The 26342-nt window shown below is 38.6% G+C and overlaps 1 protein-coding gene across 1 annotated transcript; it reads left to right on the top strand.

Annotated features, from left to right (window-relative positions):
• The first annotated feature begins 1057 nt into the window (after window positions 1–1057).
• On the top strand, window positions 1058–26342 carry LOC117306925 (sortilin-like). The gene is made up of 21 exons (XM_033791503.1): window positions 1058–1420; window positions 4769–4828; window positions 6261–6325; window positions 7037–7139; window positions 8166–8339; window positions 9172–9316; window positions 10313–10366; window positions 10483–10553; window positions 11348–11434; window positions 12161–12221; window positions 13236–13309; window positions 14363–14542; window positions 15061–15166; window positions 16656–16824; window positions 18007–18191; window positions 19608–19791; window positions 20342–20458; window positions 21145–21247; window positions 21876–21991; window positions 22380–22479; window positions 23480–26342. The coding sequence occupies exons 1-21, from the start codon at window positions 1106–1108 to the stop codon at window positions 23492–23494; spliced, it is 2484 nt and encodes an 827-aa protein (XP_033647394.1). The 5' UTR covers window positions 1058–1105; the 3' UTR covers window positions 23495–26342.

The following is a 26342-nucleotide window of genomic DNA, read 5'->3' as shown; positions in this document are numbered from 1 at the left end:
TATGCTATACAAAGAACAAGCGTAAGGTTTGGGCTGAGCTAATATTAGGCAAGATAACACGTCGGGGTGCTGATCGCATTTAGCCATGGGCATGAGGAACAGACTTATGATTTAAATAAGAATAATATTTTCCAACTTAGCTGGAATTCGTTTGTTTCGTTTTTGCATAATTATACCCTACGCATGTATTAGCATAAAAGCACATACATTACCAAATTTCGTAAACTCTTCCTTTATCAATCAAATTGGGCTGAGCTAATTAGCCAACGTAACACATTTAGGCGCTAATTTCATATAGCCAGCGGTATGTGGAACAGATTTCTGAAATAAAAATTATTAATATTTTCCAATTAACATGGAACTCTTGGCTTTGTAATTGCCCATACCTTATGCGCTTGTTGTCTAAGTATCAGCGTATAAAGTACCAAAAATCGTAAAGTCTTCCCCGATTAATTTAATTGGGCTGAGCTAATTAGCAGACTTAACACATTGGGGCGCTGGGCTTATATAGCCAGGGGTATGAGAAACAGATTTATGAAATAAAAATTAATAATATTTTCCAATTAAGATGGAACTCTTGGCTTTGTAATTGCCCATACCCTACGCGCTTGTTATATAAGTATAGCGTAAAAGTACACAAATTCGTAAAATCTTCCCTGATTAATTTAGTTGGGCTGAGCTAATTTAGCAGACTTAACACTCTGGGGCGCTAATCTGATATAGCCAGAGGTATGAGGAATAGATTTATGAAATAAAAATTAATAATTTTTGCTAATTAAGATGGAACTCTTGGCTTTGAATCTACCCATACCTTACGCGTGTACAATCCTTCCGCACTGTCTTCGACGGGTAATGACGGTCGTTGACAGTTATATCGAAATTTGGTGCTAGCACCAAATTTTTTTGCCATCACCAAATTTGGTGTTGGGCCAAAATTTGGTGCTCACTTCAGTCTGGTTGCGCACTCATAAATCTGCTGCTGCTTTGTCTACACAGCGCCCTCTGTTGTTGAATACGTGACCAGGTACGGTGATATATGGAGATGTTACACTAAAAATCCAGCCAGGCAGAACATCGTCATCTACTCAAAACAAGTCAATGAATTATGGCGTTTCCTAAGATAAATCGGAGTACAGTTTTCGTAGTATTTATGCTGATTGTCACTTGCTCCAGCTCTGTGTTTGAATGGAATCAAGGAATTCGGGACCGAATACATGCAATAAATGCAGCGGATGAAGTCCACCAAGCCCAAGGGCAATTTGACTCTGCTGATGAGAAAGTGAAAACAAACGTTGAGGGACGTGAAAGAAGAAGAGTTCCCAGGGACGTCGACCTAGGAGGAGGAGGCACATCTTCGTCAACAGATTCTTTGTGTCTCATCAATGATGCTCAAGCACAGCTTAAAAAACATACTCAAGTTGTAAGGCTAAACACTAATCTAACTAAATCAAAAATAAATGAATGATTGATATAAAAAAATTATAAAAATGATAGGCCGAGCTTTATTTGATGTTTACTTGCATGTACCTACCTGGTGTGGCGGTTTCAACTTTCCGCTGTGTTCAGTTTTCCGAATGACCAAATACGGTAACATTTCGTCATGTGATGCCTGCGCACAGCAAATGAAAGTAGTCAATTTTTAGTGCCGTATTGAGTCATCCGTGTTACTCTCCGGTAGCTGTCATGGCGGCATCCACGGGTACAACGAGCGGCGAACGCATGGATCGTATGAGAGAATTTGGTGTGAAGACCAAGCAAATTATCCTGTATTTAACCAGTGGTACATATACCGAAGGAGCGTCAGAGAATCAGAAGATTTTTTGTTTTATTCTGGTTTAGTTTATTAAATTTATTTATTACCGTTTTTTATTTTATTTATTTAGTTATTTAGTTATTTTTATTTCACTGAACTACAGTACTCGCAGGGTACTCGCGGCGGTATTTTTTTGCTGGCTACGTCACCCGGAAAACTGAACACGCCGGAAAGCTAAAACCGTTCGAACAACTACTGAAATGTCCGGCTACGTCACCCGGAAAACTGAACACAGCAGAAGACCGAAACCTCCACACCGGTACTGACTAGTGAGTTAGCGTTGATGTATCCGGCATGATATTTTGCTGACTTAACCAATTGTGGAGATGGAGTATGAGATGAGAGTAGTGTAGTGTGAGTGATGAGTGAGCCTGGTTTATTACTCCTAGCCTAGTACTAGAACAATGGGTTCATTCTGCTAAAGTCTCCACAAGACGATAGCGGAACGATCAACCTCATAGTTCTAGAAGTAGGCCTTGGTTGGTTCATACTACCTGCGAATATACTTCCTCTTGCGACTTTTGACGTCACATGGCTATTTTTGCAGCAAATGTTTCACGGGACTTGAGCACAAGTCAACTGTTGCAAATTATTTGTTGCGAAATTGTGACGTCAAAATTCAAATCGCATTCAGCAGGAAGTATGAACCGGGCTTGAGGTAGACCTACGCCGTCAGTCTAGCTCCCTGAAGGGTTGACCGTGTGAGAGCTATAGTGCTGATGTAGTGCTGTGGGCACTGGCAGAAACTAGAACTAGGTTGTGATAAACACTGATAGGGGTCCTACTACTTGCCGTCAACTCGCCATCAACTCACTTGCGCCGTCAACTCCACGTCAACTCCTCCAATATACATTTAAAATCCACAAAAGAAGCATAGAACTGTAAAGTATCAGCTCAAAGAGAATTCGCGTTAGTTTTAGGCCATATTTCGGAAAAAAAATTGAGTTTTTTACTCGTGAAAAAATTATCTCGAAGCAGCAAAACCGTCGCCGCTTTTTCATATGGATTAGTCTTGGCCCAAGATGTCAATGATTGGAACTTTTTTTTTATCAACACAAAGTCGTTTTTGTGAATGAATTTTTATACCGAAAAACAATGAGAAACAATGAGAAATATGTAGTTTAGCCTAGACTTAACACTTCCGTGCCCCTTTTTATGGATTTTTCATGTAAATTTAATGAGTTGATGGCATGAAAATTAGTTGACGGCGAGTTGACGGCAAGTCGGCGAGTTGACGGCAAGAAGTAGGACCGACTGATAGTAGGGCAGGCTTACATTGTAGGGTTAGGATCAAGTGTGGGGTTCAAGTCCCGGTCGTGACACTTAATTAAATAAAAATTGCTTCTCCACCCAGCATGCCCCGGAGTATTGGTACCTGTGACTCTTGAGGGCAGAAATGGTTCTTGTGACTAATTTAGCTTAGCAGTAGGGCATATTGGCTGCACAGGCTGTACCCACCCAAGGGGGCTGAGACATGTGAGATGGGTTTAACAGGTAACACTGTTGAAAGCGCTTTGAGACGCCCCTCGGGTGTGCAAAACGTCAAATTAAAAAAAATGATTGGGGCCCATGTAGTATTGTTATAATTATTCCAGCACTGACTGGTTTACAGTTTACAGTTGTTGCATTGTAAAAATGCATCTCAGCCCTCAAGTTGGACACTCGTGATTTCAGTTCACCCTTTCATTTTGGCAAGTTTAGAAAAGGAAACGAAACATTAAACAAAACAGGAAAAGAATTGTTATTAACTCAAAATGTAATTTGAATCTCTATGAACAAAGGAAGTGGTTGACTTGCGCCTGTTCAAGAAGAGGAAACTGGAGTTTGATCAAAATGTCAAGTAATAAACCACAAATGAAACTGGCTGGGTAATTATTTTAAAAATTTGGGTTGAAAAAAGAAAAATTACTAGAGTGGGACTTCAACTGCAACTTCCAGATTACGTACTGGTGCTCTACCCACTGACTGAGGTATCTATGTGAGCGGTCGCCCTATTTGTTCAATATCTTTGTTTGGGGTCACAGGTTCAAGTCTCGCTCTTGTCAACTTTTCTCTGTTCAATCCAAATTACTATAACAATGTACAGCCATGAATTCAGGTCAAGCATAGAGCGGTAGAGCCCTTAGTAGCCCCATGCTGTAAGGGTTTGTATAAGCCTTTTTGAGGTATGGCGGACGTGATACGCGCACGTCAATTGCCGCGACTGATGCCACGCTCACCATGTTGGTGGTCATTAGGTTTACGTGTAAACGCTGCGTCGCCTAAAATGCGCACTTCACTGAATAACATACGTTCTTTTTTTATGGTCAATACGCACAACCACAACTTTACAGTGTTGTCCGCCATACCTCAAAGAGGCTTATTGCTATGGAGCAATTAACTAGTGCATTGCTCTGTGGTTTTACCAACTTGGGGTTGATCAAGAATAAAAACCCACTCATAATTTCCATTGTACTTGCTACACTATAAAAATAAACTGCACAGCATTGGAAAAGAAACATGTAGTTGTAGATTTATTTATAGTTTATTAAAGGCAGTGGATACTATTGGTAATTACTCAAAATAATTATGAGCATAAAACCTCACTTTGTAGCAATCATTGGGGAGAGAATGATTATATAAAACATTGTGAGAAACGGCTACCTCTGAAGTGATGTCGTTTTCGAGAAAGAATTAATTTTCCACGAATTTGATTTTGAGACCTCAAGTTTAGAATTTAAAGTCCCGAAGTCAAGCATCTGAAGGCACACAATTTCGTGCGACAAGGGTGTTTTTCTTTCATAGTTATCTCGCAACTCCGACGACCAATTGAGCTCAAATTTTCACAGGTTTGTTATTTTATGCATGTTGAGATACACCAAGTGAGAAGACTGGTCTTTGACAATTACCAATAGTGTCCAGTGTCTTTAAGTGGGGTAAAGATGCTAATTTTTTGTTCTGTTTGTTTGTTTGCAGTATCAGTTTAATGACAGTAACTTCAACTTGGCAATGATATGGACTGGAACTGATGGCAAGGTATGGCGTACATGTAAGCTTACATTGGTAGTCTAAGTGTAAGACGTTAGGTTCTTGCTATTGATCAACACTGCAGGAGTTACAAACCAGGGACAAGTTTTACGTGTGATGAAAGAAATCAAGTTTTCCTAATGGCGCCTGCTATCGTTTGATGCCATCTCTGAGCCATTTCCTGGTGTTTTGTCACTCTGGATTTACTATTTGTGTTCTTGTTCTTGTTGTCACGGCCGTGTGTTTGTCTGTCCATCAGGCATACAGTTGTGTGTTTGTCTTTCCATCAGGCATACAGTTGTGTGTTTGTCCATCAGGCATACAGTTGTGTGTTTGTCTGTCCATCAGGCATACAGTTGTGTGTTTGTCTGTCCATCAGGTAGGCCTATACAGTTGTTTGTTTGTCTGTCCATCAGGCATACAGTTGTGTGTTTGTCTGTCCATCAGGCATACAGTTGTGTGTTTGTTTGTCCATCAGGCATACAGTTGTGTGTTTGTCTGTCCATCAGGCATACAGTTGTGTGTTTGTCCATCAGGCATACAGTTGTTTGTTTGTCTGTCCATCAGGCATACAGTTGTGTGTTTGTCTGTCCATCAGGCATACAGTTGTGTGTTTTTCTGTCCATCAGGCATACAGTTGTGTGTTTGTTTGTCCATCAGGCATACAGTTGTGTGTTTGTTTGTCCATCAGGCATACAGTTGTTTGTTTGTCCATCATGCATACAGTTGTGTGTTTGTCCATCAGGCATACAGTTGTGTGTTTGTTTGTCCATCAGGCATACAGTTGTGTGTTTTTCTGTCCATCAGGCATACAGTTGTGTGTTTGTTTGTCCATCAGGCATACAGTTGTGTGTTTGTTTGTCCATCAGGCATACAGTTGTTTGTTTGTCCATCATGCATACAGTTGTGTGTTTGTCCATCAGGCATACAGTTGTGTGTTTGTTTGTCCATCAGGCATACAGTTGTGTGTTTGTTTGTCTATCAGGCATACAGTTGTTTGTTTGTCCATCATGCATACAGTTGTGTGTTTGTCCATCAGGCATACAGTTGTGTATTTGTTTGTCCATCAGGCATACAGTTGTTTGTTTGTCAATCAGGCATTGAGTTGTGTGTTTGTCCATCAGGCATACAGTTGTGTGTTTGTTTGTCCATCATGCATACAGTTTTGTGTATGTCCATCAGGTATACAATTGTTTGTTTGTCCATCAGGCATACAATTGTGTGTTTGTCCATCAGGCATACAATTGTGTGTTTGTCTGTCCATCAGGCATACAGTTGGGTGTTTGTCAAATAATGACCTGGTTTCAAAGAAGGTTGTTCTTTCTTGGGTTTTTAATGTTCTTGGGTTTTTAATGTTCTTGGGTTTTTACAAGTTTCTCACAGCTTAAATAGGAATGCAAGTTGTCTGACAATGCAATGTTCTTATATTGATGTGTAACAGGAGCTATTGGCCCTAACTACAATGGAGTATGGATTTTTTGCAGCCCAGTCCAAGCTGTGGATAAGGTTGGCTAACTGTTTTCTCTCCTTATAAGTTATTCCATTATTTTGAATCTCTGTACTTACTTAAACACATGCATGCTGTTGGTATCCATTCTTTCAGTATTGTTTTATTCAGAATGTAATACAATTTAAAGGGTCTGGGTACTTTTTGTAGGGCACAAAACACAATGTCCACAGATTTACATTAAACGTACACGGTTTGAAGATAATGATGGTAGACAGCTTCCCAGAATATATTACATGCTGAGGTGCTGTAGTCTTTTAGAAATGAGCAAAACAAGTCACAAAAATAATTCTTCGTCTCATTGAGAAAAACATTATTTCCTTGACATTGTTTTACTCATTTCACAAAAACTACAGCACCTCAGCAAGTAATATTTGAAGGTTAGCTTTCTACCATCATTATCTTCAAACTGTGTAAGTTTAATGCAAATCTGTGGACATTGTGTTTTGTGCTCTACAATAAGTACCCAGACCCTTAAAGTTGGTTGTCTTCATGGTCTTAGTGTTTTGATGTGTTGTAATTTCAGGAGATGATAAGACATTTAAGATCAAGAAGACCTACATGTAGTTGAGGACAAAGCAATATTATTTCCTTTGGAAAAAGTTTTTTGTTTAAATTTGTGCAGTGTGAGCTGAGATGTGAGTGATACACAAGATGCAGTGCTAATTAATACTTGTAATTAAGATGTTATTATTTTCATTGTATTGCAGTAAAGACTTTGGTGTAACCTTCCATAGCATCAATGATCTGATAGACGGAGCCATTATAAGATCTTCCAATGGAATCTTTAAGAGTTCTCTCGACCCCCAGAAAGTAAGTAGTTCCACACTAGTGAAACCACCTTATTTCTTTATGTCATTCTACGCTTACACAGCTAGGGCAGAAGTTCGACGATTGCACAGTAATGGTGATCGTAAGCGCAGTATTCAGCGGTAAGCAGAGCCATGAAATTGTGTCTTGGTCATTTGGGCCTGTGCTGAATTCATAAGCGGGTATTTTAGTACATTTTTTTAAGTGAGTCATTCATGTATAGGTTTGAATTTATAGAAGAGTAAAAAAACTCTAAGACTTAATAGATACAAATTTGTATCTAAGGGAAACAGAATATTATCTTTTGTTTTAGCCATCAACACCCACGTTTGTTAGCACTGTATAATCAGTACTTTCCTGAGCTCTGTGAAAAAAAATCACAGGCATATTACTCGGATGGGATTGGAACCCAGGACCTTTAGGATTTGAACTGCCTCTAGCTACCGGGCAATCTTGATGGTCTACAGGCATGCAACTTTTTCTCAGATCAGCTGATTTCCTCTTCTTATTACTCTAAGACTTCATGTAATCTCATAATGAAGTTGAGCAGTTAAAGACACTGGACACTATTGGTAATTGTCAAAGACGTGTCTTCTCACTTTGTGTATCTCAACATATACATAAAATAACAAACCTGTGAAAATTGGAGCTCAATCAGTCATCAAAGTTGCGAGATAATAATAAAAGAAAAAACACCCTTGTCACCTGAAGTTATGTGCTTTCAGATGCTTGATTTTGAGACCTCAAAATCTAATTCTGAGGTCTCAAAAACAAATTTGTGGAAAATTTGTTCTTCTTCCAAATCTACTCCACTTCAGAGGGGCCGTTTCTCACAATGTTTTATACTATCAACCTCTCCCTATTACTCGTTACCAAGTAAGGTTGTTAGCTAATAGTTATTTTGAATAATTACCAATAGTGTCCACTGTCGTTAAGGTTCACTTGAGCAGTTAATAGCCTCACTGTATAATATAACATAATTGAATAACATGATGAGAAAATTTGCTACATTTTCTAATTTATTTGTAGATTATTCTAGTATCGTACATGGAGGATATGGCGCAGACTCAGACTCGCTTGTACATCACAGAAGATGGTGGACAAACATTCCAGAAAAAGGTTGCTTCATTCTACTTAGATGGAGCTATCATATTCCATGCTACAGACCCCAATAAGCTATTGGCACATTCGCCATATCAAGAGGTGAGTTACTACCCTCAATAATCACTCAATCCTTGCTTAGGCTTTGTCCAAATTGGCTGCTACAGCTATCTGGCTATAGACCCATTGCATTCGACGTCACACTCTCAAAAAGGAGGCAGATCATTGGACAATAGCTGTTCTCTGTGTGTAAATACATGCGCGTGACCTCAGCGTACATGTACCTGTAGCGTTTCACGTTATGCAAGGGGAGCTATTGATTTCTTACACAATAGAGAACGGGCCTACAAACAATGCACGTAATTTTGCGTGTCAACTCTCTTTTGTGCATGTTTGTATACAATTTTAACACCCAAAATGACACCAAGGATAGGCACATGTGAGTACGCTGTGCAAATTGCAAGGGGTCTATAGGGCTACACCTAGGTGTCTGCATCATCATGCTGATTGAATTAGTTTTTATATGAATTGTTAACTTTGTACATATTATTTTATATAGGCTATATGAATATTTTTAATTGTGACATCCTTTCGTGTAACTGGCGGCTCGTCCGTTGTGGGTTTGGTCAATAAATACAATACAATATTTGATGATTATTGTGCTTATAATTGATATTCATGTTTCCCAGTTGTGAGTAATAACTGTTCCATTTGTATCAAAGTGTCCTGGTTATTCTACTTTAATTAATCATACTTTTTACGTATAACTTTGTGGTTGAAAGTAAAAACTCTACTAGGGCAGTATACTATACAGATGTATCAATACGTGCTAGAGTCGGAACTCTAGTATTATTCAGTCGTATCTTTACTGTGTGTTGCATAGCACTTGGATTACAATTTACTGTAATATAAATCTGTACATCATTTTCTCCAGTTTTCGGTTTGGATTTCTGATGACTTTGGTAAAAGTTGGACATCAGTACGAAAGAATGTGATGATTTACTCATGGGGAACAGTAGACATGGAACCAGGCACTCTGTTTGTTGCAACATTGGACAATGCAGAGAAACAGAATGATGGTAAGTTTGGAATAACAGGTGAGAAGACTGAATTAAAATAATGAGAATTTTGGAATTATTCAGGCATGATATCCCTCTTTCTTTAATCTGATATCAGATTGGGTTTTTTCATCGGAAAAAATCAGGGAAATTGTTATTAAATAGCCTGAAAAACTCATCAAAACCTACAGTTAGATAAAGGGTTAGCATTCGATTAGCTTCCCTGGGTCAACCCCAGTCTGCCCACGGTATGTTCGAATAGCTTTGACGTCATTCAGGGGCTCACCCGGGTCAGCCCCAAGTGCCCTGCTTGTGCAGTGGGTCACTTGGGGCTGGCCCCAGGTGCATAACGTCACCACGAGAGGGTTAGTGGTCGTTTGATTAGCTCTTGTTAGGGGCTCACACGAATGAGCACCGCGGGGTCGCCCAGGGAAGCTAATTTAATGCACCCACTGTACATGTGTATGTGTACATGTTCATCAGCTTTTGTTTTAGATAAAATGTTCCTACTTTTTTTCTAGGGCCAAATATCATGCCAATATCGGCCATGGTATGATGGAACCTGGGCCTTGCCAAACAATGTTAAACAATGGGGGACTTTTGGGACGCTTGGTGGCAGCAGACTTACCAGGTAAAATCCATTGTTCTTGGTAATGTGCGCATGCTCAGAACTACGTCAGCAATGGAAATTTACCTGGTAAGTCTGCTGCCACCTAGCGCCTCAAAGTCTCCCATTGTACTCTGCTAATCCTTGTGTGTGCACAAAAAGAACAATTTGGAGCATGAGTTCCAGTACCTCTTATCCCTCTTTGTATGGGAGAAAAAATATTGGCACAGTCAGACAGTAAGTGCCTACCTGGGCATGCTACACATTGGAACGCCTAGGGTCAAATTTGGTTTACTGGTGAACTGACCCAACCATAAGGAACATTCTGAAACTGTTTCTAGACATACAAAAGTATTGCGTTATAAGACACTGTCCAATAATGAATGATTTCTTTGTTTTTTCTTTGTTAGAATCTCCTTCATACACGATGTTGAGGTCAACAGACTATGGCAAGTCTTTCAAAAGTAAGTGTCATAAAAAAAAAATTGATTTTCAAGAAAAGAATATGCGATATAGATAATCCATTAACGTAATGTTACTTTCTAAATTCTTATTTTAAATACTATTTTTTTATCTTCAGAAATAAAGGATGACATTTACAGCTTTGGAGTGCAGGGAAAATTTGTGTTTGCAGCAATGGATGGGTTGCAGGTCAGATATTTGTATTTGGATAGTCATTGTTATTTATTGAATTCTAAGCGTAGATCTGTGCATTAATAAGCACTTCCCAATCAGAACACAAATAACACTGTATTGATCCAGGTTGACTGATGTCATAACAAAGTGTCGGATGTGGGATCTCAGCAGAGTGTTGGTTCGAGTCCCAGTCATGACACTTAACCATTGCTTCGTCCTTCTGATGGGGCGTAAAGCCGTTGGTCCTGTGTGTTGTGGACGCACATAAAAGAGCCCAGTGCACTTATCGAACAAAAAGGGGTTCACGCCGGTGTTCCTGGCTGGATTGGCAGCATATTGCGCCACAGCACCTAGTAAACCATTACATGGTGCTAAGGGTTAGGTCTAATCATTCAAACTTTGCAGTAAATACCTGGCGCTTTGCATCCTTTTGAAAAAGGTGCGTTATAAATACGGTTATTATAACTAATCATAGCACTGGAAGCAGTCAGTATTTGTATACTAATCAACAGAAGTAGTTAGTTTACACTTGACACAACTCACTCAGTTCTTCTTCATCAAATAGAGTAAGTGGAGCCTTTTATTTTACAGATCACTAGATCTATAACATCAGGGAGAGGTTTGCGGTAATGCCATGTGAATATCTCTTTAGAGTAGTGTTGGTTTTGAAAAGAATCGGCGGTTTTCAGAACCAACACTACCCAAAAGAGATATTCACATGGCATATTACCGCAGATCTCTCTTACTTCCACCATGCAAAGTTTCAAATCCTGCAGATCTGTAACATTGACCATGTATTCAATCCACAGGGTGATAACAGTAGACTGCTGTATGTGTCTAAGGATGATGGCAGTACATGGAACCCAACACAACTACCTATAGTTAACAATGATAGGGTAAGTCTGTCTGTATTAGGGCGGTGGGGTCTAGGGCAATGGGGTTTAGGGCGGTGGTGATAACAGTAGACTGCTGTATGTGTCTAAGGATGATGGCAGTACATGGAACCCAACACAACTACCTATAGTTAACAATGATAGGGTAAGTCTGTCTGTATTAGGGCGGTGGGGTCTAGGGCAATGGGGTTTAGGGCGGTGGTGATAACAGTAGACTGCTGTATGTGTCTAAGGATGATGGCAGTACATGGAACCCAACACAACTACCTATAGTTAACAATGCTAGGGTAAGTCTGTCGGTATTAGGGCGGTGGGGTCTAGGGCGTTGGGGTTTAGGGCGGGTGGGTTTAGGGTGGTGGTGATAACAGTAGACTGCTGTATGTGTCTAAGGATGATGGCAGTACATGGAACACAACACAACTACCTGTAGTTAACAATGAACGGGTAAGTCAGTTGGGGTTTATGGCCATTGGGTTTGGGCAGTCCGGCTTAGGGTTTTAAGGGCTTTAGGTCAGTTGGGTTTAGGGCGATGGGGTTTAGGGCGGGTGGGTTTGGGGTGATGGGGTTAAGGACGGGTGGGCTTAGGGCGATGGTTTTTGTGTGAGATTTGTTTCATTATTGGCTTGGAATGAAGTTGACAAGATTAGAAACCTACAGTTTGGATATTCCTAAAGGGCTCTAACTAGCATGTTCACATAACTAACACTTCTCTATGCATTTATTCTGTAGTTCTTTTCTGTGTTGGACATGAATGAAGGCATGGTATTTATGCATGTGGACAACGAGGGAGGTAAGTTTGGTCATGTTGGTTATCACTCTTTAAAATAATGACAATCAAAACTTTGGGTTAGAAGCCTACAGCAGCTTTCAATAGTATAAAGCATTTTAAGAAACATTTCACTTCCAACTGTCAAAGGAATGTGGTTACGTAAAAAGATGTCAGTTTTTATGCACAGGTTTTTGGCGACATGTGAAAAACGTGACCTTTTTAAATTAAAGGAACACGTTGCCTTGGATCGGTCGAGTTGGTCTTTGAAAAGCGTTTGTAACCGTTTTTTATAAAAATGCATATGGTTGGAAAGATGTTTCAAAAGTAGAATACAATGATCCACACAAATTTGCCTCAAATTGCGGGGTTTTCCTTTTACTGTGCAAACTAACACGGTCGGCCATTTATGGGAGTCAAACATTTGACTCCCATAAATGGCCGACCGTGTTAGTCGACGAGGTAAATGGAAAACTATGCAATTTAGAAGCATGTTTGTGTGGATCATTGTATTCTACTTTTACAACATCTTTCTACCCATATGCATTTTTTAACAAACGGTTACAAACGCTTTTCAAAGACCAACTCTACCTATCCAAGGCAATGTGTTCCTTTAAATTTGTACAGGTTAGTTTTATAGTATACTGTACATCTACATTTATTTAGGGTTAAAACGATCGAACGGTTCTAAAGACCAACTTGCCTTTAACCATGGAGTTAATATGACCAGCTTTGTAGTTTGAACCAGCAGGTACCGTCCGGGACAAGTTTTTGTTTAACCCGCCGTTAATTTACCTCGTTTGAGATTGGGTGTCGGAGAAACCATGATATTTAACCAGCCACTTATGTACACCACAGAGCACTCAGTGGGTTGCATTGGCATGTCTTTAGTGCATCTGAAGAACTGTGTACCATTCATAGAAATACAGACCAGCAAAAATCTAATAAAAATTTGTCATCGAGATTTGTTTGACATCTACCTGTCCTATATTGTTATTGTTAACACCTTGATAATTAATATTGGAATATCTCCTATAGATACTGGTGCTGGAACTCTCTACACATCTGATGCAGATGGGATTGTTTTTTCAGTCTCACTGGAACAACATCTGGTAGGAAGCCTTTTACACAACTACATGTACAATCAATCTATAGACCATATTGAATAACCGCGTGCGTGTCCAAACGTGTACATCAATGTACACAGCACGCAGCATTCCTGGTTTTATTTCTACGGCACATACACGCACACACCCACGCACATGCTCACAGTGTTGTAGGGCATATATTTGAACGGTGACTTCATATTCAATGCGGTCTATAGACAATTTGTACGATTGCACATCATTTCTGTATTCCATTATTTGTATGTATGTCATCACACTAAAAGTTTTGTACACAGAGTTCATGGGACTCGCTATTGGTGTTCTATTATTCCTTTTTTTAAAGAATCTTATTGTGGGGATCCAGTTTAACAAAGAATAGGGGTTTTGGGGACCTTGTTTCATCGTGTCAAAGTCCCCATAGCTCTGTGTAAGCAAGAACGCATTCATTGTGACCATTTCATTTAAAGGGTGTTCCCAACATTGATAAAATCAGGGGAAAAAAATGTATATATTCAAAGATTATTCCACCTCCGTCATGGTGCAGATGTTTAAACGAGATGACAAAAGCCTGAAGATACCCCCTATTATAGAGTATGATCCATTTTGACCCATTTTACAAATCGTATTTACACCAATATGTTTAATACAAAGTTTTGCAAACCAGTAGCAACAAGATTAAGCCCACTCTTCTCTTACCTCTTCAGTCTCCTGACAATGACTAGAGCAAGCTAGTCGAAACGTTGAGACCAATGTAAGAACTGACGCCGCGGTAGTACAGTTAACTACGATCCTATAAGCTAAAGTAGTCCCAGCCTATTTTCTTTACCATCCGCCCGGTAATAGTTAAAAAAGCAGGACAGTTTTTTTTAGAACTGAGAAGTCTCCCGAACCCCCGAACATCTACTCCGCGGGAGTAGAATTAAGCAAGACATTTCTCTAAGAACAAACTCTACCTGGCAAGTAGATACACACATGGTGTTACTGCGAACCAAATAATCTCATCATGCAATGCCTCAAATCCTATATAAGATTAACTGTTGTATTTCTTGTTTTGTTTAGTTCCCTGAAGGTTCTACAATTACTGATTTTTACCGAGTGACGTCAGTTCGTGGTGTTTACCTAGCTAGTCAAGTAGAGAGTACCGACCAGAGTGTACATACAGTCATTACGTTTGACCGAGGTGGGGTGTGGCAACCAGTCAAGGCTCCCAAAGGTTCCAAGTGTAAAGATTCTGCTACGGTGAGCTCATGCTGCTTAATCATTTTGTTTTTGTAAAAAATATTTAAAATGTATCTATTTAGTTTGTTATTTATTATTTCTACATACCCCCCTCCCCGACAGTTTAGGCAGTCCTTGATTGTAAGGTGTCATATGACCATCTTTACCCGGTATTAAACATCTTTTAAAGCCATAGCTGGTGCTGTTTTAGACCAAGGCCCAATTCCATGGCTCTGCTTACCGCCGAATTTTCCGTTTACTGTGCAAGTGCCGAATATCTGCGCTAGCTGTGCAAGCGACTAATGCCTAGTTTATAACATGGAGTACGCAGGAGCACAAGCAAAAATTCTCTGCTTATTCGTTAAATATGTTTGACCTAAAACAAAAAGGAGGGAGGGGGACCAGTTTTCAAAAGTATAGGGGAAGGGGATAGAAAACTAAACCAACTAGCTAATTTGTAGTTTTAGTTTAATTTATGTTGTATTTGAGTTGTTAGTATTTTAAGTTGATGGCTTACATGTTGTTATTTTTCTTTACAGTCTTGTAATCTCCAGATTCATAATCACTACAGTCAGTTCAAAGGAGTGAATGCTCCGTCTGCTCCACTCAGCCAGCCTAATGCAACTGGACTCATACTAGCTCATGGTAAGCTGCCAATCTAATAGATTTTAGTTTTGCATCGGGGATAAAGAACATAATTTGCTTTTACCCTACACCGACGTATATTAACCACTGTTTACTCAGTACTTTCCTGAGTTCTGTGAAAATTCCACAGGCAAATCACTCAGTTGGGATTCGAACCCACAACCTTTGCATATTGCTAGATCACCGAGCTATCCTGGTAGCTAGAGGAAGTTTGAATGCTGACATTTTAACTAGGGTGTCATGGCCAGGCAGTTAAAGACACAGGACACTATTGGTAATTGTCAAAGACTAGTCTTCACAGTTGTTATATCTCAACCTATGCATAAAATAACTAACCTGTGAAAATTTGAGCTCAATCGGTCATCGAAGTTACAAGATAATATTGATAGAAAAAAACACCCTTGTCACTCGAAGTTGCTTGATTTCGAGACCTCAAATTCTAAATCTGAGGTCTCAAAATCAAATTCTTGGACAATTACTCCGTTCTCGAAAACTACATTACTTCAGAGGGAGCCGTTTCTCACAATGTTTTATACTATCAACCTCTCCCAATTACTAGTTACCAAGAAAGGTTTTGTGCTAATAATTATTTTGAGTAATTACCAATAGTGTCCACTGCCTTTAAGAGCAATCAAATTCAAGTTCTGCTGGTTAAGTCATCTGATTGTGGCTTTGAATCCCGGTCGTGACACTTGTGTCCTTGAGCAAGATACTTTACTATAATTGCTTTTATATAACACCCAAGCAGATCCTTTCCATTTGATTGGAGGATTGTCCGTCACGTGATAGCAAATAAAAGTACCATTGCACGCTGAGTCACTCACCGTGCTTTTTCGTTCCATCCGAAAAGTACCATTGCACGCTGCCAGCGTGCAATGGTACTTTTCGGATGGAACGAAAAAGCTGAGTAAAAACATCACTGCGTGCGCGTTGTCTTCGGTAACGCAGCAAGGCATATAAGTAAAATTACTAGCATTCGTCTTCTACAATTAAAAATTGGAGGCCTACGCTTTGTTTGTTTTGAAAGTTGTATCTTTCAATCAAAATGACAAAGATCTACTTGGATGTTATATAAAACAAATAATGAATGTTTTTCATTCGTGCAATGGTGCGAATATGTTCATTCGTTGAAAGCTGGAATGTTCCATTCAACTCGGCTCCGCCTCGTTGAATAGAACATTCCATCTTTCAACTCATGAACATATTTGCACCATTGCACTCATAAACATTCATTATGTGTATACTATTCACCCAGGGGTATAAATGGGTAACTGCGAGGGTAGAGGTTGATATTGTGTTTGAATAAGCCTTCTGAGCGCCCGACAGCTCTGGTTGTATACTACCCAGGCATGCCAGGGAGCTGAGAAAGATTAAAAGAATTTTATTGGCCCAATGACCAGGGCACTAATGTAAAGCACATTGAGGTAAAATGCACAATGTAAGAACTAGTTATTATTATTATTAGTTACTGTTTATTGGTTGTTTACAGGAAACGTAGCTGATTCTTTGGAGACCCATGCACCAGATGTATTTGTATCCAACGATGGGGGTTATAATTGGACTAGAGCTTTAGTGGGACCCCATCATTACACAATAACCAACCATGGAGGCCTGCTACTTGCTATACCTGCTGAAAAGGATTCTACAAACACTATCAAGTAAGAAAATGGTTATTGCAACATAACATTAATTTGTCCGGTCATTTTTTATTAAACTGAAGATGGTTTATGTTTTTTTTTTTTAACATTAAAGGTTCACAGAAAATTCTTGAACATGTTGAACAAAGTAAAACAATATTTAAATAGGGTTATCTTTTTGAAAATTTGTTTAATTTTGTATGGAATTCACAAACTATTATAACTTAATACGAAACGGAGCATGAGATCGTGATAAGAACTGGAAATTTACAACAAATTTTTAATAGATTTTCCAACTTTTTTTTGCTAAGGGCATTTATGAATGGGAATAAAAGGGTGACGACTCGGTCTTGAACGTTCTATTAAAACCTTGCAGAGTCTTGGCCATATGCGATAAAAGATCTCTCTCACACAGCCACAACCCTGCAAGGTTTTAAATGAGCAGCACCACTATATAGGATTTGAGGCATTGCATGGTGAGGTCATCGTCAGTCTCCTGATGATGACTAGAGCAAGCTAGTCGAAACGTTGAGACCAATTTAAGAACTGACTCCACGTAGGTACAGTTAATTACGATCCATAAGCTAAAGTACATGTAGTAGTCCCAGCCTATTTTCTTTTTTACACCCGAACACCCGAACAATCTACTCCGCAGTAGTAGAATAAAGAAAGACTGTTCTCTAAAGAACAACTTTACCTGGCAAGTAGATACGCACATGGTGTTACTGCAAACTAAGCTTGGGCGATATCATGATATTATCGAATATCGCGATATTAATTTGGAAACGATTGCGATATCGGATGGATTTGGTTTTAATCGAAATATCGATATATCGCGATTATATCGCGATACTTGCGATATATCGCGATATCGATTAAATATAGCGATGTATTTGCTAGCTGAGACATCTTGCACCCCATAGGTTTGGAGTAAAACCAGAAGAATAGGTCATTAGAACACCTCTCTTATGCTATGACTGTCTCTTCTACAACTTTCACTTGGAGTTTGAAGACTGATGATGTCAAATTTAATTAATCGCGATTATATCGAATATCGCGATATAATGTCGGCTATATATCGTGAATAAAATAAATCGATATCGCCCAAGCTTACTGCAAACCAACTACATGTATATAACCTCACCACTCTTATTCCCTTATTCAAAGCTTCAAACATCACTTATGTTATTTGTTATCTTGTAGGTTTTCTTATGATGAGGGTCATTGTTGGAATGAATATGAGTTTTATTCTGAACCATTGACCATCACTGGACTACTACCCGAACCAAGCGCCAAGTCACTTAACATCAGCATCTGGGGATTCGGACCTCAAGATCGCAAATGGAGAGTAATCACTGTGGATTTTAGTGCTATATTAACAACAGAATGTAAGTACATGTATTGACCCAACTCACCTGATGTCATCATCAGAAAAATGTTGAATGTGCGCGCCATACTGGTGGGCAATTTCACGGTGCGTTTTCATATATAACTCTATGCTGTTTTATGCAGTGAAGTGCACATTTTAGGCGACGCGACGATAATACATGTAAACCTAACTGCCCACCAACATGGTGAGCGTGGCATCAGTCGCCGCGTGTGACGCGCGTGCAAGGGGTCAATAGAATAACTCACACCAAATGCCCACTGTCAGTCAGAAATATAGCCTACTGGTAACCTATTTATCCTCAAAAATTGGAATTGTAGCGAATGTATTCCTGATACAATTTCTTATAGATGAAAATACATGCCAAGCAAAGCACATACATGTAGTTTCATAATCTGTATCGCATTCTGCGTTATCTAGAAGGATTGTGCACTATGTATTAGGCACAATGCATGAAGGACATGGATTCCTGACCTAAACAAAGCTTTGCTCCTGTAATAGTTAATTAACATTAAGTACCCCGTAAACTGTGATATCTAGGCACAAGATCAGATATTGTAAGCTATGGTAATTAAAGACAGTGGACACTATTGGTAATTGTCAATGACCAGTCTTCTCACTTAGTGTATCTCAACATATGCACCAAATAACAAACCTGTGAAAATTTGAACTCAATTGGTCGTCGAAGTTGCGAGATAATTACATGTATGGGAGAAAAAACAGCCTTGTCACACGAAGTTGTGTGCTTTCAGATGCTGGATTTCGGGACCTCAAAATCTAATTCTGAGGTCTCTAAATCAAATTAGTGGAAAATTACTTCTTACTTGAATACTACGCTATTTCAGAGGGAGCCGTTTCTCACAATGTTTTATACTATCAACAGCTCCCCATTGCTTGTTACCAAGTAAGTTTTTTGTGTGCTAACAACTATTTTAAGTAACCATTAGTGTCCAGTGCCTTTAAGATGATAAAGTCATCAGTAATAATAATAATAATAGTAACAAATTTTTATATAGCGCATTTTACAATAACCGTATCAATGTGCTTTACATTTGTGCCCTGGTCATTGGGTCAATAACATTCCTTTAATCTTTCTCAGCTCCCAATAGGGAGTATACAGCCCTGAGCTGCCGTGGCGCTCCGAATGTTTTTTCATTTACAATATCAACCTCTACCCTCGCAGGTACCCATTTATACTCCTGGGTGAAGAGAAGCAATTATAGTTAGTATCTTGCTCAAGGACACAAATGTCACAACCGATCAGTTGTATCAGATATCATTAACATCTCAGTACCAACCTATTTTAAAGTATTACATGTAATCTATATTCTGTTTATTTGTGTGTCTTTCTGCAACTAAAGAATAATGCACTGTTACCAAAGTTTTTGATTTCCTCACAATCCTTATCTTTTTGCAGGTAAAGCATCAAACTTGATAGAATGGGTTCCCCATGAGTCCAATAACCAAAAAGGCTGCCTTCTTGGATTGAAAGAAACCTTTGAGAGAGTGAAGCCAGATTCAAGATGTCGTCTGAGCTATTCTCATCAAAACACACCCAAGCGCTCTGAGCCGTGTCTCTGCAATAAAGATGACTATGAATGGTAACTAGCATTCATTCATTCATTCATTCATTCATTCATTCATTCAACAGAAAAATGTTATACAAAAATTACACGGCAGCCTAGGCGAACTAAATCACTATATAAATGAGTATTTCCCATAAAGTGTGTTGAATCGGTTTTCAACTAGTGGTTTAAACCCCCCCGAGGCCTGGTTCTTTATAATTTACCTTGACTTCGTCTCGGTAAAATTATCAAGAACCAGGCCTCGTTGGGATTAAACCACTAGTTGAAAACCTCTTCACCACACATTGATTCCCTTATTAATGTATAGAACAACGGCACAACGCGCAGGCGCACACACGCATATCTCCTGTTCACAATTTTGGGGGTCAAAATGTGCACAAAAGGATAGTCCACATGTTTACGAACCATTGCGCGTGTAAACACATGTAACATCCTTTTGTGCATGTTTTGAACCCCAAAGAAACGCGCGTGCAAATGCGATGTGCATTGTGCAATGCGTCTACATATATCCATTACCAGAACACATAATTGACACTAATTACTTGTATGTTTTGTTGATATGTAGTGACTTTGGGTTCAGTCGTGACATTGCCAGTGATGAATGTGAAGTCAGCCCTGGTATAGATCCTTCAAACCTTGATATCTGCATAAATGGAGTGGAGGAGCAAATCACTACATGGGGGTAAGATAGTTTGCTTGTAATACCTGAGATTAATGTGAAACAGAGCTGGTTATTAAAAATATAAAAATATCGAAGTCTTATATAGCGCAAGTATGTACCAAACAAGGTACTCAAGGCGCCAAGCATATATACAAACTTTCAGAAAGATAGGTTATTGCAGTGATGAATTCTGAGACCCAATTATTTAGCACCTTCTAAGGGTTTACAAGGTGCTATGGCGCATCCAGCAGCCACAGCCAGGAACACCGGGTCGAACCCCTGCTCTTTTCGATAAGTGCACTGGGTTCTTGTACATGCGTTACACAAAACATGAGACCAACGGCTTTACGTCCCATCCGAAGGACGAAGCATTTGTTAAGTGTCTTGCTTAAGGACACAAGTGTCACGGCTGGGGATTCGAACCCACACTCTGCTGATCAGAAACACCAGAGTTTGAATTCGGTGCTCTTAACCGCTCGGCCACGACACTTCCACATATGTTGAGATACACCAAGTGAGAAGACTGGTCTTTGACAATTAACAATAGTGTCCAGTGTCTCTAATGCAGTACAATTAATAATACAATAATAAAAATAACAATTTTTTTTTATATAGCGCTTTTCACACCGAAGGGCGTCTAAAGTATTTAACTACACTAGAATTTCAATACAAGTTATTTGCAATTTTTTGGTTTCTATTTGTGGTAGGTATCGTAAGATTCCTGGCGATGTGTGTGTCTACGGCTTTGAGCCAGAGCGGAGCTTTAATAAACTTCAAGAGAAATGTAAAAACGTTAGTTCAGCTAACCAGGTAAGATAACTAAGGAATAGTTTAGTGGTTTCCTAAGAACATGAAGAATAAGACAAATGCTAGAAAGTTCGGTTAAGGAGAATGGACGAGAAAGTGTAGATTCGTGAATGGAATGTATGAGCCGAAGACGAGTACATTGTATTCACGAATCTACACTTTAGAGTTTATTCTCTGACTTCAACTATTCCCCCCATTGGTTATATAACAGTTTCAATGAATTGGATTTCTCAATAGTTACAACACTAGCGTACGTTGTCAAACGACAATTGGTCACATTTTTTAAATATCAACATCAGTTTGCTCAGCTAACGATAAATGGTTTCACTAAAGTAATAACATATTTTCAGCTGTGTTTTGGTTGCACTTCATGCTATCTTTTAATTTGAAAAGACAGTAACTTTCAAGTTGAACTATTTTCTAAAGTTTGTCATGAATCTACACTCAACTGTAGATTCGTAACAAAGTGTAGATTCGTGAAAAAAATCTAAACTTTCACCAATAGAGTGGCGTCACAGAAATAGTTTAACAAGATGGAAACAGTTTAATGCCAAATCTCACGAACATTTATATTAAATGGATGTTGAACTGATAAAATATCTGATAATTAATCCATTTTTCCACCAATCAGGAGGGTGCACCTAAGACAGCAGCCATTGTGATGATTCTACTGGTTCTTGTTCTGTTCTCCGGAGGTCTGCTCTTTCTTCTACACAGACATAATAAGCTGCCCTGCCATAAACAAAAGTAAGTTTCACAGTTGATCACAAACATTTCACTTCTTGACATTCTGCGGTATCACCTTGTCTTGTTTATAATAATAATAATAATATTGAAGTCTTATACATCTTATATAGCACCAAACAAGGTACCCAAGGCGCTTAAATATAGGTTATTGCAGTGATGAATTCTGAGACCCAATTATTTAGCACCTTATAAGGGTTTACAAAGTGCAATTTTGATTTGCTATTTTTACTTCCCCCGTTAATAAAAAAAACAAAAAAACATTTGTATTAAATGTGTACAAGAACAGATGTGTTAATTCCGCCTCTGCCCATGAATACATTTTTTAATTGTGAATGAACTGTTTCAATTCAAATCGAAAACATTTGATTCAATTTATTTACTTCCACAGCTTGGAGTCGTATCGCTACTCTCAGCTCAGTCAAGGAGATGCCCTGGACAAGATTATTGATTTAGAAACTCAACCTACATTCCATGACTCATCAGATGAGGTACGAACAAACTCATATTAACTTCATTACATACATACATACTGTACATACACACAGGGCATTTTTATAGCGCCACTACGTCAAGAACGCAGCGCATTAAATAGGATATAGAGAATGTTTTATACACTTCTTAAATGTTTGAAGAGAGTCAGATTTCCAAATTGAGGTGGAGAGTTCCAGGTGTGAGGAGCAAAATGTGATTGAGTTAGGTTCCATGAGGCGAGTAGTGTCGGATGCTGAGCGTAGACTTGAGCGGCCAGGCAATCTAATGCAACATAGAACTTAGAAGCCAGTCACTATGTTACCTGGTCCATGGTCAAACCTTGTGGTCTCTGAAGAATTATCAAGGTCGCTGGGACTGGCTAAATTACCTCTGAAAACAGGCAGCTGTTACAAGAGGACACAACTTGAAGGATGCATTGCGTACATTTTGAGCTGCAGGCACAAAATAACGATCTTAAACAGCTACCTGGGCGGATTGTTTTCACCGGAAATGGTATTTTAACATGTTTATAATGCACTTGTTAACCATTTTAATGTAATTTTGATATGTGTACACTTCTGAATTTTTAGTAATTATCGATTAAGAAATTAGGCCCCAACATAAAGGTTTTGAACAACTAAAAACACTTCTACCGTTGACGGCGCAAGTCAAAGGACAATGCTGCTGACGTCATGTCTGGGAGTTTACTTTGCTGTACCTCCACGCTGCAACAAAGTGGCTTTGCAAATTGGAGCTCTTAAATATGATGTTTTGAGAGTGATTACGTAAAGGGGATTTGCAAATCTCTCAGAAAAGCTCTGGATAAGGGCATTCAAAATGATTTTTTTTTACACAATTAAAACCTATTTATAATCGAATGACTTGATTTCCTTATTCATTGAAAACATTTTCAGCAACGTTCACGACTTGACATGTTCGTTCAAGCAGGTCTTTAAATTTCGCACTAAAAAATAACGAAGTATGCAATAACATCCATTTTGCTTGATTTCTCAACAGGAAATGCTCGAGTAGCTGGTTTTATATTGAGTAGTCGTTCTGCTCTGCAAGATGAGATGAGTGGATGAGTGCCTTCCAACGCTCACTGCACTAGGTACAACTCAAAACTCAAGACTCGTTAAAATAAGGTATCTGTCAAGGCCCAGTGAGAAACTCAAACGTATTGTTAATATCTGGTATTCATCAATACTCAAAACACTCAGAGGAACTCAGGGTGTTATCAACACAACATGTAGTACTCATTGAGCAACTCCAAGATATCTATCGCTACTCAAGACTCATAAAACCGCTACCCACCACTTACAATAGACTCATGATCATCATCGTGAGTTTGGACTTATTTATCAATGTTGAAGCTAAAATGGTCAGTTCTGGTTAAATTAAATGCAAAACAAAGTAACACTGTTGCATTACTATTGGCCGTAAATTTATAATGTTTTTTTTTTTTTTTTTTAACAAGTAAACAATTTGTGCCTTTTCTCTTTCTAATATGCTAAAGAAACTTGGTGGCCTATTTTTGAAAGTAAATATCAAACTAGTTGCCTAAAGGTTGAGGCCGCTTCGGTAGGTTAGTGGATTACCACATTACCCCATGGATAACCTTTACTTATTCACTGAATCTAATGATTATATTTTTGTGCAATTCTGTTGGTGTGTGAGGGGTGTAATATCAAATAATGGAAGAGTTTGCACACAAAATCAATGTGCCTTTTCTAATGTATGTATGGTGCAATGATTAGTCTAACAGAAACTTAGAGGTATCAAGGTATAAACCTACATGGGAAAATAACTGGGTAAATTTTTTACTAATTTTGTGTCGAACAAAGAAAACTGACTTTTCCCAAAATTATTACCAGCTATAGACATAAAATTATAGAAATGTATTTGGGTTTTGAAATGGCCGGCTGTCACAATTCAAGACTCAGCGAGGATGAAATGTATTGTTAATATCTGTACTTATTGGTTGAGTTGGAGCGCTGTGTTCTTGACCAAAGTTCACTGTTCTCACGCCCAAACTATGAGGGCATGACCTGAGAACAATACACTCAGAACAAGAATAAGGCATACTCACTTCAGTGAAGATGTTCACTTTACCAATTCCAATTTATGGATGAAAAATGGAGAAAAAACTCACAAATTGTTCATTGACATTTCGTCACTACACTAGTGGCTTCATGTCGGACTGGGAACTCATCACAGATGGTTTGCTCCTTTAACAGAATATCAGAGACAACTATGGAGGGTGCTCAGCACAAGTCATTTGAATAAATGCATGATAACCGAATGTGAATATCACTTATTGCACTTGTATTATAGTTGTGTTCAAATATTACAGGCCCTAGGCCTACTAGATTAATAGTGGAGTAGTCGGCCATTTTGAAAGGGGGGAGTGCGTTACTTGCTTTTATAAAAACAATAGTTAATGGCCTGATGTTTCGACCCTAGCAGAGTCTTTCTCCAAGCAGAGTCTTTAAAAAAAAGAGCAAAGCCCTCGCTTTCTGGGGGCTTTCTGACTCTCCCTCTCTCCATTCATGTGTTTCCACTTCACTGCTTTTGTTTCACTTAGTGACCTGTTCTTGTTTGTTGTGTTGTCAGTAAGCCTCCGAGGAGGACTTTGCTAGGGTCGTAACGCATTAGGCTATTACCTATTTTTTGCATTCAAACCACGTTGGTCCTTTTGGTTGGTAAGCAGGTTTTTTTTTCTCACTTGTTAATATTAACACAGTTCATCAATACTGTGCACCTTGTTGTGTTCCATATACATGTATGGGGTATGGACATGGCTCTAGATTGTTCAACTTCAATCATTTTGTGGTTTTGCGATTGGGAGTTTAAAAAGTGATGAATTCGCAGTTATTATGACCTTGTGAGAGCGTGATTGAATTTATATGATGCACATCAAACAAATCAACTGTTTTTTCATTGGTTTTGTCAATATTATCTATTTGGCCATTGATACAAGAAAGTAACATACAGGCAGTCAATATAGAATGTGATGCAAGCAATTTCACTGCGGAAAGCACCCTCACTCAGTCAAAAATATTTTCAATCGATTTTATTTTGAATTCATTGGTTTTTTTTTTTATCTAATAAGGGCGTGTTTAAACATTTTGAAGGATATAGTTTGTAAATACATGTAATAAACTGATACAGCAATTCTTGTAGGTCTGAAGGTGGAATCGGCTTTAACTTAATACAATTTTAATACAATTTTTGTTCTCTCTTTTTTAAACACTTTAGGAAGATGCTTAGCATTACATCAATAATCCTTAAGTTCATTTGTTTTTTTAGCTTGTGTTGAAATACAGGTCTTCAAATTGAAATGCTTGAATGTTTGGTATTGGTTGTAGCTCACTGCATGTGTTTCTTAATTTATGTACATCAATTTCACAGTTTTATTTTAATTGTCTGAGACAGTTAAGTTTGTCGATGGGATCAGTCGCTTCCATATTGTTTGATTGAGGCTTTGCATGGTGTGGATACATAGGAAGAAACTATTTCTCCTGAAAACGAGTATACTATTTGAAACGCCATGACCACACCGGCTCTTTTCAGAGTCGACACTCCCTCAAAAGAAGTTTACGCATGGTTGTACCCGCAAGTTCACTATTTATTTAAAGTTTCTTCCATTTTGGTTTGGGGACAATATACATTTACTAATTGAAATTCATTTAGAAAAATTCATAAAGAATGTAATGTTTTTAAATAGCTGTGTCGGTGAAGGGCAAATATTTAGTAATAATTGAGTAGAACGCAATATTTGCTTCGAGCATTGATCCTGTAACTAACCATTTGTTTGTTTGTTTGTTTGTTGGAATGATCTTCCCATCAAGGGAACTCCCACAAAGGGATATAACTGTAT

The sequence above is a fragment of the Asterias rubens genome, chromosome 2 (assembly GCF_902459465.1).
Source record: "Asterias rubens chromosome 2, eAstRub1.3, whole genome shotgun sequence".
NCBI lineage: Eukaryota > Metazoa > Echinodermata > Asteroidea > Forcipulatida > Asteriidae > Asterias > Asterias rubens.
Note: the sequence above shows the minus strand (reverse complement) of the source record. Positions and strands in the feature narration are given on the sequence as shown.

What these genes read in the sequence shown, in the direction of transcription:
- LOC117306925 (XM_033791503.1), top strand. Translation starts at nt 1,106, where the DNA reads ATGGCGTTTCCTAAGATAAATCGGAGTACAGTTTTCGTAGTATTTATG. An exon ending in GTTCTCTCGACCCCCAGAAA is followed by an intron (nt 7,140 to 8,165) that starts GTAAGTAGTTCC and finishes ATTTATTTGTAG; the next exon opens with ATTATTCTAGTATCGTACAT. An exon ending in CTATAGTTAACAATGATAGG is followed by an intron (nt 11,435 to 12,160) that starts GTAAGTCTGTCT and finishes TTTATTCTGTAG; the next exon opens with TTCTTTTCTGTGTTGGACAT.